The sequence below is a fragment of the Chionomys nivalis genome, chromosome 18 (assembly GCF_950005125.1).
Source record: "Chionomys nivalis chromosome 18, mChiNiv1.1, whole genome shotgun sequence".
NCBI lineage: Eukaryota > Metazoa > Chordata > Mammalia > Rodentia > Cricetidae > Chionomys > Chionomys nivalis.
Window position 1 is genome coordinate 7,634,314 of NC_080103.1, and position 17,994 is coordinate 7,652,307.

At 40.1% G+C, this 17,994-nt stretch overlaps 2 protein-coding genes across 2 annotated transcripts in view; both read left to right on the forward strand.

The window, feature by feature from the left end:
* The window catches only part of Flg (filaggrin), a 121,623-nt gene that overhangs the window by 88,435 nt on the left and 15,194 nt on the right, over nucleotides 1-17,994 (forward strand). Inside the window, exons 15-17 of the mRNA XM_057793838.1 lie at nucleotides 3,144-3,295; nucleotides 7,655-8,359; nucleotides 13,509-13,584. Coding sequence (XP_057649821.1) covers nucleotides 3,144-3,295; nucleotides 7,655-8,359; nucleotides 13,509-13,584 — 933 coding nt within the window. The remainder of the gene's footprint in view (nucleotides 1-3,143; nucleotides 3,296-7,654; nucleotides 8,360-13,508; nucleotides 13,585-17,994) is intronic.
* LOC130889533 (proteasome subunit alpha type-3-like) lies at nucleotides 7,557-8,474 on the forward strand. Its single transcript, XM_057793342.1, has one exon. The coding sequence runs from the start codon at nucleotides 7,596-7,598 to the stop codon at nucleotides 8,361-8,363; it is 768 nt and encodes a 255-aa protein (XP_057649325.1). The 5' UTR covers nucleotides 7,557-7,595; the 3' UTR covers nucleotides 8,364-8,474.

Here is a 17,994-nt window from a genome sequence, read left to right on the forward strand (position 1 = left end):
ACTATGCTTCTGATGCTGCAACACAGCAAATGGAAGATCAAGGGGCTTTAGGGGCTGTATTTTGAGTTAGAACTTTGAGTATTTATAAATACTAGATGTATTTGAAAGAGAATATGATATTCAGACATGCAGGCAGAATATAGATACACATAATTAGATGATATGAGGTAGAGAAGCACACATCTCTCTATATGAAACTATATATTAATAAATACTCATATTTATGTATTACATTTTATTTGTGCTCAACATGCTCATGTGTCCCAGGTACATTTTATTTCCAAGGACTGAGACTTCCAGAGCCCACCAGCATTTAAGGAGAAGAGATTTTGCCAATTTAGTCTGTATTTTCTTCATATTGACACTTTCATCTCTTTGAATTTGCTTAATCTCAATGATTCTCTAGAAACATTATTACATAATGAATAACAACTATTTGTATTAAATACTGAAAATAAAAATATTCAAAATAATTGTTTCTATATAGTCTATAGACATGTAGAATATGAACAAAAATCAGAGGCACACAGAGAAGACAGAGTGCTAATGACCACAGAAACACATTTTTGTGAACTACTAATCAATGATTTTATTTAAAATAACCTACCTTCTTTCAGTCAGGGGCATAGCCTGCTTTTTCTCACATGAAGGTGTAGACTAACTCTATTTTTCTATTTCTAATAGGTGAAGAACATGATTCCCTCTACGTCATGTGAACCCTTTTCCTGATTTTCTTCTTAGTAACAAGCCATCTGACCTCTCTAGTAACAGCACACTGGTTCCTAGAGAGGGATATGCTGGCTGCTAAAGAGTTTCCAGAAACTGTGAAATGGTAAAGACAAGAGTAGCACATTCCTAAAGCAGGATTACTTGTAAATTCAAAAACTCTCCAATATAAAGTTATATGCCTAACAAATTAAAAAACAGACCAAGTGAGGACACCCACTCTCTCTGGTCACAACAATTGCATTTTTATAATTAATGAATAGTATATTTCAAGTCTTGGATTTACTTGGGAAATTTTTATACATATCATTAATTGTGCATCCCCATAATCTTTGTTTTAAAAGATTACATTTTTATTTTTAAGGATGTGCATGTGTGTGTATGTTTGTGTGCATGTGTGTGTGTGTGTGTGTGCGTGCGCGCGCCTGCGTTTGTACCTTGGAGGTAAGAAGAGGGTGTTAGAGGCCCTCTAGATGGATTTCCAGGAATTGTGAACTGTTCAGTGTAGATGTTGGGAACCAAACTCGGATCCTCTACAAGAGCAGTGTGCATTCTTCACTGAGGAGCATCTCTCCATTTCTGTCTCTAGAGCAGTGTCCTCACCCTGTACTTAGCAATTTGAACATATGTCTGCTGTAAGCTGTGTACCATGATGCTCTATTTCTGTGAGCCACATTTTTACTGCTCCAATATTTCATTTATTTTTATAATATTCTATAAATATTCTTCTTAACATTCCACTGTAATAGTTCAATGGAAAATGAAGCAGGAAAGATAGACTTTCAGAACCACACCTCAGCATAACTTGATACTGAACCAGATGCATTATGTACCTTTTAATAATGTTGGCATCTAAATTGTACCCATACAGGCACAGTTGGGAACTACATGGATGGAAGCTGACATTCAAGGTTTTATTATGTCAATTAGGCTATTAGCTGCAGATATCACATGAAGAACCAGGAGAAAAGGAGGAAGCCAGAGGTATGACTGGTTCCCAATGCAGGTACTCTGTGGATATGCCAGGTTTAAGGATCCAGGAATCTACTTCCTCCCTTCATGCCTAAACCATGTCCTAAGATAGATGCAGCATGCCTTGGCCCTATGGAGGAAGGCTGTTGGGATCATCTGGTCATCACCAGTCACATAACAATGTGGGTGTCACTAGGCAAAGCCACCCCTATTCACACACTCTCTGACAGGCTGAGACAGAGCCCAGGATCAGAATAAAAGGGCTGAGGGATAGGGCACTTCCACCACTCACCTCCTGAGATACCCACAGATCGTGAGCTGCCTCTCAACTTGGTAAGTGTCCATGGGAGGCAAAATCAGAGACTTTTCCAGAGGGGTTGCCAGACTAGAGTTGAACAGGAGTCTTGGAGGGGTCTCCCCACCTAGAGGACATTGATAGATCATAAAACATAGTGAAGAGTGAGGGGCGAGGAAATGGGGACATGAACACACACAAGCTACAGCTCTGAAAGACTGCAATTCTTGGATCATTCTGACTCTGGAGAGGATGATGTACCTTCACTGTTAGGACCCCTCGGAATGGGATACTGAGCACAGAGACCTGAGCATCTGGACAGGCTCAGGGGAGAGTTAGCCTGTGAAGAAAACGCTTCCACTAACTCCTGAAGAAGAGCTGGTTCAGGAAAGGTCAACAGAGTCTCACTTAGGCTTGGGAAAGAAATACAGCCATGGTTCTGGGATCTGTTCACACCCTTCTCTGATCAAGAAGACACTACCTGGATGACACTGACTTTGTCGACCTCGAGCTGTGGAGGTGGTGATTTGTACACCTCTGAACCCTGTACTCACTACAGGGTTTCATAGTCCCAAGGCAGATTTGAGTGGGTTTGCATATATTTTTTTCAGGACTGAGATTACTCTCCCATCAGTAATCTAAAAGGTCTCAAATACTGACTTTAAACTAAAATCACCTTCAAGTAGTGATTACTCTTTGCTTCTCAATTACTTTTCTTTGAATTAATCTATATACTGGCACTCGTGTGAGGACTAAGACCAATACACATTTTCAGTTGTCACTAGATAATCATTCAGAGCTTCTGGATACTGGGTGACAATGAGTATCTTCTTGCATGGGTTTCTGAGGTTCTGAATTCATTATGAACACATTGTGACATTGTATGTTATAAAAGAAAGGACTATGAATGGTTGCTTTGGGGCTTATAGGTAAAATTCAGGTAGCAAGAATGTTTCAGTGTCTGCTGTCTGACATGTGTGTGATTCTCTTGCAGCTCCTGAACACCCTAGAGGGAGATGTCCTGCCAGCAGAGCCAGCAGCAGTGCCAGCCTCCTCCTAAGTGCACCCCCAAGTGTCCTCCCAAGTGCCAGACCCCAAAGTGTCCTCCTAAATGTCCCCCTAAGTGTCCTCCTGTCTCTTCCTGCTGCAGTCTGGGTTCCGGGGGCTGCTGTGGTTCCAGTTCCGGAGGCTGCTGTGGTTCAAGCTCCGGAGGCTGCTGCAGCTCTGGTGGTGGTGGCTGCTGCCTGAGCCACCACAGGCCCCGCAGATCTCTCCGTCGCAGACACCAGAGCTCTGGATGCTGTAGCAGTGGTGGCAGCAGTGGATGCTGTGGCAGCAGCGGTGGCGGCAGTGGCTGCTGTGGCAGCAGCGGTGGCGGCAGCTGTGGCGGCAGCTGTGGCAGTAGCCAGCAATCTGGTGGCTGTTGCTAAGCTGGTGAGGAAAACTTCACCAAGTGTTGCAGGAGGCAGACTGGTCCAGGCTTGCTGCCCTCTCCTCCTGCTTTGATCCTTGGACTTTGCTCTGAGATGCTGACATCTGTGAAAGGTTCTGCATTCCACTCACCACTCACCAGATAACAGTGCCCCTTTGCCTCTTCCTTACAAATAAAAAAGCCTTGGCAACTAGTCCTGACAAGACTTTTCTTGTTCATTTCTCAGCATCGTCCTCATCCCATCCCTTAGTCATCTTTTCTACTCTCAGAGAGTTGCCCTCTGACCTCTTTAATTATGTGTGTGTTTCCTTTTGTCTTAGTGACAGTGTCCTTTGCTTGACAGAAGCTTCTCAGTCTCAGGAGGTCCCATTTATTCAATGATGCCCTTAATATCTGTGCTGCTGGGGTTATACGTAGGAAGTGGTCTCCTGTACCCATGTGTTGTAGAGTACTTCCCACTTTCTCTTCTATCAGGTTCAGTGTGTTTGGACTGATATTGAGGTCTTTAATCCATTTGGACTTGAGTTTTGAGCATGGTGATAGATATGGATCTATTTTCATTCTTCTACAGATTGACATCCAGTTTTGCCAGCACCATTTGTTGAAGATACTCTCTTTTTTCCATTGTATACTTTTAACTCCTTTATCAAAAATCAGGTGTTCACAGGTTTGTGGATTAAAGCCAGGGTCTTCTATTCGATTCCATTGGTCGACTTCTCTGTTTCTATGCCAATACCAAGCTGTAACAACTCTTCTATTGTATCTGTAAGAACTACAATGGTGTTTTTATTTGTAATCTGATGTGAGGACTTAGAAATGGCAGTCACTTCTCACAGTTTTAAAACCTGAGAAAAACTCATTATCAATGGACTTGAAGGTCAATGTTCACTGTTAGACACTTACTTGAAGGACAAAAATCAATACTCAGATTAATTGAGGACAAAGAGCACATCCATCGGCCAGTCTTTTCTCTTCACAACCGTGTTTTTCTTCCTCTGTTATAAACAAAGTTTTGAAGAAGACCTACAGAAATTCTCATAGTTTCCATCCCTTTATTTTGCTGCTGTAGTTGAGTTGTTACAGTGTGGGAACTTCTGCACAGCTGACCACTGCAATGGTCTCCCTCCTTCCCTTCTGCTGGGGGCTGCGGAAATCTTGACATTGAGGAGATCAGCACTCAAGAGTGGATGGTTTGGCAATCTTTGCCTGGTCCTGTTCAATCTTCTGACATTTGTTTTCAAATCAAGTCACTGCAGTTGCACTAAGACAATGGTTTCACGGAACTGTGGACACCCTCAGGTCTCTAACTCTGCCCTGTCCTTAGTAGGAAACAGGCTTTGTTGTCATTTTCCCGGTGTCACTTCACACTCAAGCGGCACCCAAATGCAGTCCTTCATCCTTCAACCTTCTGTTTTAACTTTATAAACACATGTGTAATAACATTTAAAAATGTCCTAAATCATTTAAATCACAGTGCTATACATAATTTAAACACAATGAAATTCATTATATAAATAGAAAGTTGAACTACCCTTCCACTATCATTTAGTGTTATATGCCATAAAGAGTAATATTGTTCACACTGTGAATATTGTGAGAACTTGTCATTTAATATTTGAGCAATTTATAAAAGAGAATAGTCCTCCTAGAACATACAAATGAAACTGCAGCTGAACATGATTTCAATAAAATTAATTATATGTTATAGAAAGCACCATTGAACTGATAGAAGATATCAATTTAGAAAAGTATGATGCATATTACACATTTCTACACATTCACAGGTAGTTCAATCTAAACTCCATAAATGATTTTTAAAAATGCGCAAGATTTTTCCTTCTGTGTTTGATGAGTCTAGCATCATGTTATGGTTGGGTTCATATATTCAACAGCAAATGACTTGATTTTTGTTAGGACTGAATACAATTTCATTGATTATGCACACCACAGTTTCATTGTCCACACTGATGATCATCTAGGCTGGTTCTATATGGTGGCTGTTACCAAAAATTCAGTGAGAACCAACAGTAGGTAGAAGAAGGAGAAGAATTATAGCTCAAAGGCCCAGAAAATATATTCAACAAAATTATAGAAGAAAACTTTCCCAACCTAAAGAAGAATATTCCTATAAAGGTACAAGAAGCATACAGAACACCAAATAGACTGGATCAAAAAAAATCCCCTTGACATATAATAATCAAAATACAAAACATATAGAATAAAAAAAGAATATTAAGAGCTGCAAAGGAAAAAGGTCAAGTAGCATATAAAGGTAAACCTATCAGAATTACACCTGACTTCTCTATAGAAACCATAAAAGCCAGAAGGTCTTGGATAGATGTGCTGCAGAAGCTAAAAGACCATGGATGCAAGCTCAGACTACTATACCCAGCCAAGCTTTCTTTCACTATCAATGGAGAAAACAAGATATTTCAGGATAAAAACAAATTTAAACAATACGTAGCCACAAACCCAGCCTTACAGAAAGTAATACAAGGAAAATCACAACCCAAGGAACCCAACAACACTCACAATAACTTAGACATCTAACAACCCTCCACAAACACAACCCAGAGAAGGGAAACACATAAACTCTACCACAAAAAAAAAAAAAAAAAAAAAAAAAACAACGGAGTTAACAACCACTGGTCATTAATATCACTTAATATCAATGGTCTCAATTCACCTATAAAAAGGCACAGGTTAAGAGAATGGATATGAAAACACTATCCAACATTCTGCTGTTTACAAGAAACACACCTCAACCACAAAGACAGACATTTACTCAGAGTAAAGGGTTGGGAAAAGGTTTTTCAATCAAATGGACCTAAGAAACAAGCGGGTGTGGCTATACTAATATCTAACAAAATTGACTTCAAACTAAAATCAATCAGAAGAGATGGAGATGGACACTATACTCATAACAGGAACAATTCATCAGGATGAAGTCTCAATCCTAAATATCTATGCCCCTAATATAAAAGCACCCATATATGTAAAAGAAGCATTACTGGAACTCAAAGCACACATCAAACCCCACACACTAATAGTAGGAGACTTCAACATACCTCTCTCACCAATGGACAGGTCAACCAGACAGAAACCTAACAGAGAAATAAGAGAACTAATGGAGGTAATGAATCAAATGGACTTAACAGACATCTGTAGAACATTCCACCCAAATAGGAAAGAATATACCTTCTTCTCAGCATCTTATGGAACTTTCTCGAAAATTGATCACATACTCAGTAACAAAGCAAACTTCCACAGATACAAAAAAAATTTAGTAGCCACTTGTGTCTTATCAGATCACCATGGAATAAAGTTAGAATTTAACAACAATTCTACCCCCAAAAAACTTACAAACTCATGGAAACTGAACAGTCAACTACTGAACCACCCTTGGGTCAGGGAAGAAACAAAGAGTCTTATACTTTAAAAAAGAAACATGGAATTAACAGTACTATATGACCCAGTTAACCATTCCTGGGCATACACTCAAAGGATTCAGTAGTGTATTGCAGAGATAATTGAACATCCATAGTCATCGCTGCTCTTTTCATAAGAAGTGTGTTGGCTAGGTTTTTTGAAGCTGGGCACAAGCTGATCATCTGGGAAAAGGAACCACAGTTGGGAAATGCCTTCACCAGACTGTCTGTAGGGCATTTTCATGACTAATGATTGATGGGAGTGGGCCCAGGCCACTGGGGGCAGTGCCACCCCTGGCAGGATTTATAAGAAGGCAAGCTGAGCAAACCCTGGAAGCAAGGCAGTAGTCAGTGCACCTCCACGATTTTTGTTTCAATTTCTGCCTCCGGTTCCTGCCTTGAGTTCCTGCCCAGGGTTTTCTTCATGATAGAGTGTAGCTGTAAGATGAAATAAACCTTTTCCTCCCCAGGTTGTTTTGGGTCATGGTATTTATCACAGCAAGGGAATCCTAATAAGGACACTAGGAAATGGAAACAGCTTAAATGTCCTTGAACTGCAGAATGGATAATAAATATGAGGTGCATGCACACAACGGAAATTTACTCAACTTTGGAGAAAAATGAAATTTTCAGGAAAATGGATGGAACTAGAGGCAATAGATGATAGAGGAGACCACAGGTAAGAGAGGGAGAGGAGGCACTTCAGGCCTGGGATCGCTGCGCGGCCTCCGGGGTCGGCACCATGAGCTCCATTGGGACCGGGTATGACCTGTCAGCTTCTACGTTCTCTCCCGATGGAAGAGTCTTTCAAGTTGAGTATGCTATGAAGGCCGTGGAAAACAGTAGTACAGCTATTGGGATCAGATGTAAAGATGGTGTTGTGTTCGGAGTAGAAAAATTAGTCCTTTCTAAACTTTATGAAGAAGGCTCCAATAAACGACTTTTTAATGTTGATCGACACGTTGGAATGGCAGTCGCAGGTCTGCTGGCAGATGCTCGTTCCTTAGCAGACATAGCAAGAGAAGAGGCATCCAACTTTAGATCTAACTTTGGCTATAACATTCCTCTCAAACATCTTGCAGACAGAGTGGCCATGTACGTACACGCTTATACACTCTACAGTGCTGTTAGACCTTTTGGCTGCAGTTTCATGTTAGGGTCTTACAGTGTGAATGACGGCCCACAACTCTATATGATTGATCCGTCGGGGGTTTCATATGGCTATTGGGGCTGTGCCATTGGCAAAGCCAGACAAGCTGCAAAGACAGAAATAGAGACGCTTCAGATGAAAGAAATGACTTGCCGTGATGTAGTTAAAGAAGTTGCAAAAATAATTTATATAGTACATGATGAGGTGAAGGACAAAGCTTTTGAACTGGAGCTCAGCTGGGTTGGTGAATTGACGAAAGGAAGACATGAAATTGTTCCAAAAGATATAAGGGAGGAAGCAGAGAAGTATGCCAAGGAGTCTTTGAAGGAAGAAGATGAATCAGATGATGACAATATGTAGCATTTTCTTCACCATCTCTTCTCTTTCACATTTCTGTGGCAGTTTGATATGACTAGCACCATAAATCATATATACTCATTGACCAATTTTCATTAAATTTTGTCTTATAAAAAAAAAGAAAGGGAGAGGAATTTAAGGAGGGGAGGGGTAGCGAAAGAATTAATCAAAACAAAGAGTGTACCAAAAGGTTATATGGAAACCTACTATCTTATATTTAAAACTACAGAAGAGCCGGGCGGTGGTGGCGCACGCCTTTAATCCCAGCACTTGGGAGGCAGAGGCAGGCGGATCTCTGTGAGTTCGAGACCAGCCTGGTCTACAAGAGCTAGTTCCAGGACAGGCTCCAAAACCACAGAGAAACCCTGTCTCGAAAAACCAAAAAATAAAAAAAATAAAAAAATAAAATAAAACTACAGAAGGGAAATTGAAAGCAATGTTGTTCATAGAAACAGAGAATTTCTAAACAACATTCCCAGCACAGATACCTCTATGAGAGTCAGGACTGTAGAGATGGCTCAGCTCAATGAAGAGCACTGGCTGCTCTTCATGAGGACCCAGGTTCAATTCCCAGCACCCACATGACAACTCATAGCTGTCTGTAACTCCTGTTCTGGAGATCTGATCCTGCCTACATATCTGCAGGCAAAACACCAATGTACATAGAAAACCTTAGTTTTAGAAAAGGTTTTAATGTCAAGGAGGCTCCAAAGGCCTCCCAAACAATGCAGGCTCTCGTCAGTCCCCGTGTTCCCCTCATAACTAGTGAGCAAATAAGACCTGATTGCTGAAGACACCACAAGCTTCAGTGCAAGATGCAGAGAAATCAAGCCAATAGGTACAGTGCAGGCGGCAGTGGGAGAAAAGGCACCGGAGGTTTTACCCAGCTGTGGACGCTAGGAAGGTAAGAGGTGCCCACTGGTGTCAAAGTGGCATGACTACCACAGGAGCCAGCCAACCACACCCTAACTAGATCTGAAGCCTGCTTCACAAATGAAATCTACACCTGGTCAGAGGTCCAGTCAACAAATCTGTCTAGAGAGCTCAGAGGCACAAGAGGTAACTATTACTATTGCTTGTTAAATTGTCATAGTATCAAATAGCCTTCTAAACATCTGTGTTTATACTCACAGACAACAACTACTTTCATCCTTAACTAGAGAAGTCACTCTGTAAGTGAACAGTGGCAAATGTAAGGACATATGGATCCCCAAAGTGCTGAGGATAAAACATCAAGGACCTAGCCTTTCAAAGTCTGAAAGTGATTGGTTCTCTCCTAAATTTATGGGCCTTGCTTCCATCCATTTGTCGCCCTGATGATCTTACAAGAAATAAAACTTACATGTGCAAATTTTCTTTTTAAAACTGAGGTAATCAAATATTGTTGTCTACTCACTGAATTCAGATCTTTCCATGAAGAATCTGATTCAACAGAAGGGACAGAAATGGGTTCACTTATGGACAATCAAAAGGTACCACTATAGCTTTAGGCTAAACTTACAGACAAGTCCTATTAACACATTCTGGATTAGCTATGAGAAGACTGCAGGGTGCGTCTGCAGATAGTGATAATTAGTTCTGTCTGGCAGGGTTACGGCTCAATCCTCGGGCAGTCTGTAGAGAAGGTAGTGGGATATGCCACAAAGAAAGCTAAGTATCCAATCATGGGGAACATAAAACACAAATTTTAAAGGTTTGAGTACTCTTTCTAATCAAGGCCTCATCAGAGCCAGATATCCACTAATGGTTAGTTTAAATCTACTCATAGATGATCCAGATACGACATCATAAACAGTCAAACACCCAGCTACGAACAGACAGAAGACAGCTCTAGACAAACAGTTGATTCTCAAGGCCACATATAAATTCATGGAGAGTTTGGTTCTGGTCACAGAGAAGATGAATCCAATAGAAAAGGAAGGCGCAGAAGCAGCCATGAACAGTCAAAAGATAGCTACAGATGCCAAAAGACAAGTTCAGTAACAGCCTGTAACCTGTACAAAAAGACAAGAACCCTGCCACACTCAGAGACCTAGTTATAACCCATGAAAAGCTTGGATGAATGAGAAATAAGACAAGGGCCCATCCATTGTAATAAAAACATGAAGACTGGAGTTCTATGCACACAGTATAAACAGAAAACAAGCATCCAGTTATAGTCAATACAGTTATAGTAAAGGACAGTTTGGAGATTGAAATGGACTCTCAGCTTTTGTCCATAGCCACTCCGGTATGGCTATAAGCAGCTAAGGCTCAAGACAGGAGGAAAGAAATGTGTCAGTTACTCTCCATCATCAATGCAGAAGGGTTTAGAAGTGTATACAACCACATTTCTGAGAGCATCTATGAGGATATTTCAGAAGGATTTCAAAAATGGGGTCCCAGGCTGAATAAAATTGAGAAAGCAAGCGGAAAACTAATTCATTTCTTGCCTGCCTAACTACAGACACGAGGAGACAAGGCACTTTACCTTCCTTACCATGAGGAAATGTATCCTCTCTAATTCGAAGACAAATAAACCCATCCCTAACTTGCTTTCATCAGATGTTGTATAACAGCAATGAGAAAAGTAACTAGTCATGGAGAGTTAGAAAGAGTTGCAAACCTTCCGGATATCAACATGACCAGGAATACTCCAGATCCACACAAGGATATCAGAATCTAGTATAACAACAGCAAATACTGTATCTCAATGCGAACGACCCGACATTCCATCTGCTCACAGACTATCTGCATCTACCTATCTGGATCAAGTACATGCAGATACCCAGAGTCCCAGTGTAGTAACGATACTGACCATAATCAGAAGATTCGTGGAGAAAGCGAACATCAGTCAGATCATAGCTGGTCTGAACATGATTAGAACAAGTTCAGACAGAGAGGTGGAGAACAGATCTCGACACCAAGAGCAGACACAAACTGGAAGGACTAACAGCCATGGACAGCCAAAATCTAGTATCAGCGCATATGGTTTTTATATGGGCAATCAGAGATGAGTATAGGAAGTCAGAATTAGACACAATCACTGCATACAGTTTGAGTCTTTTGTAAGCCAGGAGGTGCCAATTAAAGTCATCCTAAGGCTGATGAAGGACAAACAGAAAACAGATAAGTAGGCTTTTCCTTCACATAACAAGCCACAGTATGTTATAGAGAGTCTGATCTAGTCTGAAAAGAAGAGGTGTCACCTGCCACAGAAAAGTTAGAAAATTGTCCAGGAATATAAATATTAATTCATAGGCAAACTGTATCTAACTATAGAGATTTTTTTTTTGGAATTACAGGGTCACTATTTAATTCCAGAATTTTACATTATATCACCACATGTATATAAATGGTGTAAAACAAGTACAGTGCTATTTTTATCTACACAGACAGCCCATCTTTTCCAAACAATAGCCAAAATTAAAACTCTAAAATCTCCACCACAGGAAGCCGCTCTTAAGCTATTCCAGGAGAATGGACCCACAATACACAACAGAGCTGTTCCAAATACTGCAGCTGGAATTTCTATGTTTTAGAATTGTTTTTTCCCAATGCATTAAATTGTAGTTTGGGGTCATTTTTCTTATCTCAGCAATGATCTCAGATCATAGATGAGCAAACTAACATTAAAATATTTACAATTAACTCACTGTTCTAAAAACAAAAGCTCTTAATAGTTTGCCTCAGTTATTTTAAATTTATTTACATACATGAAATGTGCTTTTTATTCTCTTAAAAATGCAACTTTCGTGTTACACCCTCGTCTGGAAGTTTCCCGTGCTATGCTGCATGACTCTGACACTTTTATAACCTCTGGAGAAAATGGCTTCTAGATAGTAAATGCCACTTAGTTCAGCACCGTTCTTTATTGGTCTCTATACATTTGTCAGTGGCTGTGAGGAGACCCGGACCTCGCTGTACTGAGGAAGCGGAGTGACTGTCGGGGGGAGTACTGGGAACACCCTCTTCCAGCCACTCCCAAGTTTTTAGAAGGACCATTTCAGAATACTGCTGTTACCTCTAAAAGTGCTGACTTTAAAAGTTCTACTAAGAAAACTATCCGTTTGGAACCCAGCTTGTTTTTTTATGTACTAAGTCTCTGGTGTAGAAAAACTGGTATGTGCTGTTACCTAGGGTATGTATATATGTCCTGTCAAACACCAAAGGCTGTTTCACTTCTGTGGAATATTTAAAGCAATGGTCCCAACAATGTAACTTCATTTCTAATGACTGTTCAATTTGTTTTACATAAAAAAAATTCTTTTAATAAAAAGGCAACTGATTAAAACAACATGGCCAGCACCATTATACAATCAATGTTATTGGGTACAGAAGTCTCACAATGTTCTCTAGATTGGACCCCCTGAAGCAAACCTGCATTAATAACCCTTCTTCTCCCAAACCTGAGACTTCCCCCTCTGGGAAGCTTTCACCCAGGCTCCAATAACCACTTCTTACTTTGGACAGCTCAAAAGGCAAACCCTTTAATCACAAGGAAACAATTCAGTCGACTCAAGTGGTTTATAAAAGTTTTCAACTATATGTCCAGTAAGAGACTTGATATGTTCCACTCTTATAAATTCAAACAATTCAATAACAGCTGAATTTAATAGATTGTACTACATTCCATTATCCAAAAGGGCATTTATAACTGGTTCAAAAAGATTTCCTTTGGTGATGTAACGATTATAAAATTCATCCTTAAGGCCAATTATCCACCTCATAAAATGAAGTGCACACAAGGCCAAGAAAGTGTGCCTTGAATTCATCAACACCAAAACTCTTCTTAGCAAGTCCTTGTTCATGATATAGTTTTTTATGTGGTATGTGTGATGTTTCACACAAAATGTGAGTAACCCTAGAATTAAGGCAAGCAGCTGTGCTGTTTGATAATTATCAGGACAAATTGTGTTGGTTTTGTTAGATCCAAGCAAATCATCCTTCTCACACTTGTCTTCTGGTGCATTGGTCAAAAGTGGAGCAATGAGGACATGCATGCAATGGTTGTAGAAGAAATTTAAAAGCTCACTCTTCTCAGTTTTTTAGTTGTAGCCAACATGTTCTCTGCATCAATTAGAGTACAAAGAAGTCCCATCAACTAAACCTCACCTCCTAGCTCAGGGTCAGTACCACAGATCATTTGTTCAATCACCACATTTATAGGAAGTACATCATCATTGCTCTGCTGGGCTTCTTGCATCACAAGTTCTCGGACCATAGATGGACTAAACTCTACCAGGTAAGAAAATATATCTGTAGCAGCTGATCTGACCTGCAAGTCATCCATGCACATTACAATTTCCAGAGCAGGAAGAATTCTCAATTTTGCCAAGGTTTAAAAAAAAAAAAAAGCATCCCTGTTCTGAGGTTGTAATGTCTGAGAAAATGCACAAAATTCCTTGAGGAAATTAACCAATTCACACCATTTCTCATCATCTGTAGCTTCACCTGTTAACTGTGCAAAAACTTTGGACAAAATCTTCTCATCTTCCTGCAACATGCCGACTGTTTCAACTTTACTGAAGAAAATAAAAGATATAAGAGTAGAAGGAAAATTCTCTTCAAAAACAGAAGGTGTGGGCAAAATGATGTTCTGCATGTACTGCACCCTGTAAGTCCGATGTATTTTTTAGTTCCAAATCTATTATTGGTATAACTTCCTTAAACTTTGCAGTTTTGGTCAGGAATTCTCTATGCCTTTTTGGCTGGGCCAAAGCAGGGTCATATTCAAGGCATCCCACGACATCCATGATACACTCATCAGAAAACATTACCTCAAAAAAAGTTGTCTTATTTAGGAATAAGATTCTTCTAATAATCTCATACAGATGGTGCAAGCCTTCAGTGTTTTCTCGGTCCTCACAAACTTGGAACAGCTGCAGTAGGGTTTTTTTGATATAGCCTTCATTTTCCAAGGCCAGAGCCAGCTTTTCCCTATGGGTAGGTGAGGAAAGAACTGAGGTAACTAAGTCAGCAATCTCTTCAAGTTTACTGAGTTCACATGTGGGCAGGTCAATTAGACGACTAGTTTCTGGCATTTCTTCAAATCGTTCTTCTTCTGATTCATCAGTGAGGTCCTGTGACTTCTACTGATGGTCCTTACCTTGAACTACAAAGCTGGGGATGACTTTAGACTTCTAATCCTCTTGCTTTTACCTCCTGATGGTTGGGATTACAGGTGCTTGCCACTATGCTTGGCTTAACCAAGCTAGAGCTGAACCAGGGCCTCCTGTATGTTAGGGAAGCTCTCTACCAACTGAGGTATATTCACAGTCTTTTTCACATTTTAAAAAGAAAAATCTAAAAGTGGTAATATTGTTGTTCCTAATTTAAAGTGGAATAATCAGTTACAACAAGTAAAAAAACTGTCTAAGACTGAGGATGCAGGTCAGTAGCAAAGCACTTCTTTTGTTCTTTGTTGTTTGTTTGTTTGTTTGTGTTTGTTTTTGTTTTTGAGACAGGGTTTCTCTGTGTAGCCCTGGCTTTCTTGAAGCTCACTTTGTAGACAAGGCTGGCTTCAAATTCAGAGACCCTTCTGCCTCTGCCTCCCTAGTGCTGGGATTAAAGGTGGCAGAGCATCTATTTAGTATGAATTAAAACCTGGGTCAGATTACCAGCACTTGACAAATTTTTCCCCAGATATCATCACAGCCAGAATTTTCTTGAAAACTTAGAGCCAGATCATAATTTTCAGCTTCTGACCAAATAATTAATGTATCCTGCTGTTTCTGAGATGCAGTGTTTGGATTTATCTTTGACTCCAAGAGATGAGATCCGTCAGACTCGGCACGGACCAGCAGCGACATCTCCTTGAGCTCCTCACGTGGAGGAGACGCGCCCAGTTCCCAGGTCGTCCCATTGCCCGTCTTCGTTCAGGGTGTAGACCTTCACCCTCCGTGTATCCGACATGGTTGCTGCTGGGCCTCCGCTCCAACCGCCACCTCACTCATCTCTCCGGTGGCCCTCACTCCTGTGAGCCCGCAGTGGTTGTGGCGGCTCAGGAGAGGCCCGAGTTCCCTACAGAGAATTTGTATTCAACACAAGAGAAATATTTCGATTGATTCATGGATGATTTATTTTCAGCATCATCTCATAGACACTGAATCCATAAAAAGAAAACAACAGTGATCTTATATAGCCAAGTCAGAGCCACTGAAACACAACTGTCAAAGTGATGGTCAGAAACAACCCATGAATGATGTAATTCCAACTGAAGAAACAGAACTAATCTACTAAAGCTAATTGGGAGGCAATTCCAGCACACAGGGCTGCTTAAAACCACTAGCTCCTGGTCTGGTTCTGCCCATGGATCATGAGAACAGCCCAGCACAGGAGAAGCAAAGGTGCTTAAGATGAGGCTCTCCGTCTGCATCTCTTCTATCTTCCATTTGCCCTTCAACCCTTACACATAGGATTTCCGTGCCTTCTTGCAGATTTTCTTGCCTTCTCCCCCTCCATGTACTTACTTGAATGGTTTCTGCTTACATATTTTTGTCCCCTAAAATTCTGTCTTCAATTATTTACCTGTTTAAATCTGTTTTATTTTATAAATTTATAAAATAAGATAAAGAGGTGAAATTCACTGCTTATTCAAAATTTGTTATTGGCAATTCCCACTCGTTAAGATTGGCTGAAAGAAAAATTCAGAAGTCCTGTCTCTAGGGCCCTCCAATCAGTCACAGTGATCTGATGGTACTGGGAAACCGAATGCACTCTTCTGAGTCTGGAATATAAACCAGCAAAAACTTACTCCTTCAGCTCCTTACTTAACAGCTATTGCCAGAGAACAAAAATCTTATATAATATTAACATTTCAACTTACATCACATAAGTACGCTGAGGAGTATTAATACAAACTCTCTCCTAATAATGGCTTGTTAAATATTCTGTCTCTATCTGTCTTACTTTGTCTGTCTCTCTGTATCTGTCTGTCTGTCCATCTATATATCTAGATATCTACCTACCTTCTATCTATCCATCCATTTATTATCTATCTATCTATCTACCATTTTTTTATATAAATCTCCATCTGTCTGTCTGTCTCATAAGTATCCTCATTCGTAGAGCTAAAACTACAAAGAACTGTCGGAAACAATATGGGGAAAGAAAATGGACAGAATGTTCTGGATCTCCTCTGTATCCAGTAGAGGGTGCTTCAGACACATTTCACCTGCTTCCAGATCAGGAATAAGTTTCAGTTTATTCTTGAAGAGGAAATTTTCAGTTTGGGGAAGCAATTTTCCTCAGCATCTAATTCTTTTATATAATTAGAAGCTCTGATGTGAGGTTGACTTTTTAATTTTTTCATTCTTTGACAGTTCACACACACAAACACACACACACACACACACATTTTTGTTCATTGTTACTCCCTTTTGTCCTTCCATTCCCTCCTCTCTTCCACTAAAACTCTTCTTCCCACTAAGCCCCCTCTTGCTTTGCTATCTTTTTCACACCTACTAACTTTAATTATGGTTTTATAACTGCTTGTATGAACATAAATTGGAGGTTATTTATTGGAACATGGACAACTTCTCAGTCGCTATATTATTGGAGAAAATCACACACACACACACACACACACACACACAACACAGTTACTTCGCATAGTCCCTCAGTGAGGGTGAGCTTCATGAGCCTTTCCCCCACGCAGGGTGAAATGGCGACGGGCCCAGTCTTGTACTTGTAATCACAGCCATGATCAGTTCATAAGTGGAATGTCTGAATCAAGTCCAGAAGACACTATTTCATCTCTAAACTCTGTCTCTTAAATTCTGTCTGTCTGGGGAGCAAACTTCTTATAGTGAAACATTCTACTCCCAAAGACCTATCTCCAAAGCTCCAAACCACAGTTTCCTGCACACCATTTCCTAAGAATATGTAGATTTATGTTTGAGTCTGGCTTCATTTAGTAGCCAGTTTGAAGTAAGTCACATATTTAACGAAATGTTGTATATAAGCACACAGTGCACTACACATTGGCAGAAAGAATAAAATAATGTCTTTTCTTCTCCCAACCTATCAAAAGCACAAAAAACTAGATACTGGCACATATCATAAAACCTTTTTTCATGCAAGGCATAATGGCAAATTCCCATAATACCAACTTGCAGGAGAGAAAAGCAAGAGAATTGAGATTCAAGGCCATCCTGGATAATATAGCCGGCTCTAGGATAGCCTGGGCTATGAAAGCTTGTCACTGACAGAAAAAGGGACTGAAGAGATGGAAGGACCTTTTCTTCTGACATGTGATATCAATGAAAAAGAAAAGCACCAACTCAAATTATAGGGGAGGAGTTTCCTTGCTCCGCCTTGCTACTGTGGTGAGCACACTAAGGGAACCATGAACCTTGGCTTTAGAACCTCGGGGACAACCCGACTGAAATCTCACACTGCTAACATTTACTATAGAAAGAAAGGGCCAGAACACAACTTCTATAGGGATCTTGTTTTTATTATATGAACCAGGAAATAATACTTGACAAAATTCAGCATGATAAGGACATACAGAAAATAAAACATTGAATGTTTAAGTAGTTTTAAAAATAAGACTTACAGGACAACAAACTATTTCAGAAAGAAAACACTGTCTTTTCTGTTCAGATGTTAAAATGTTCTTTCTTACATAAGGTTAAAATCTATTTCTTTT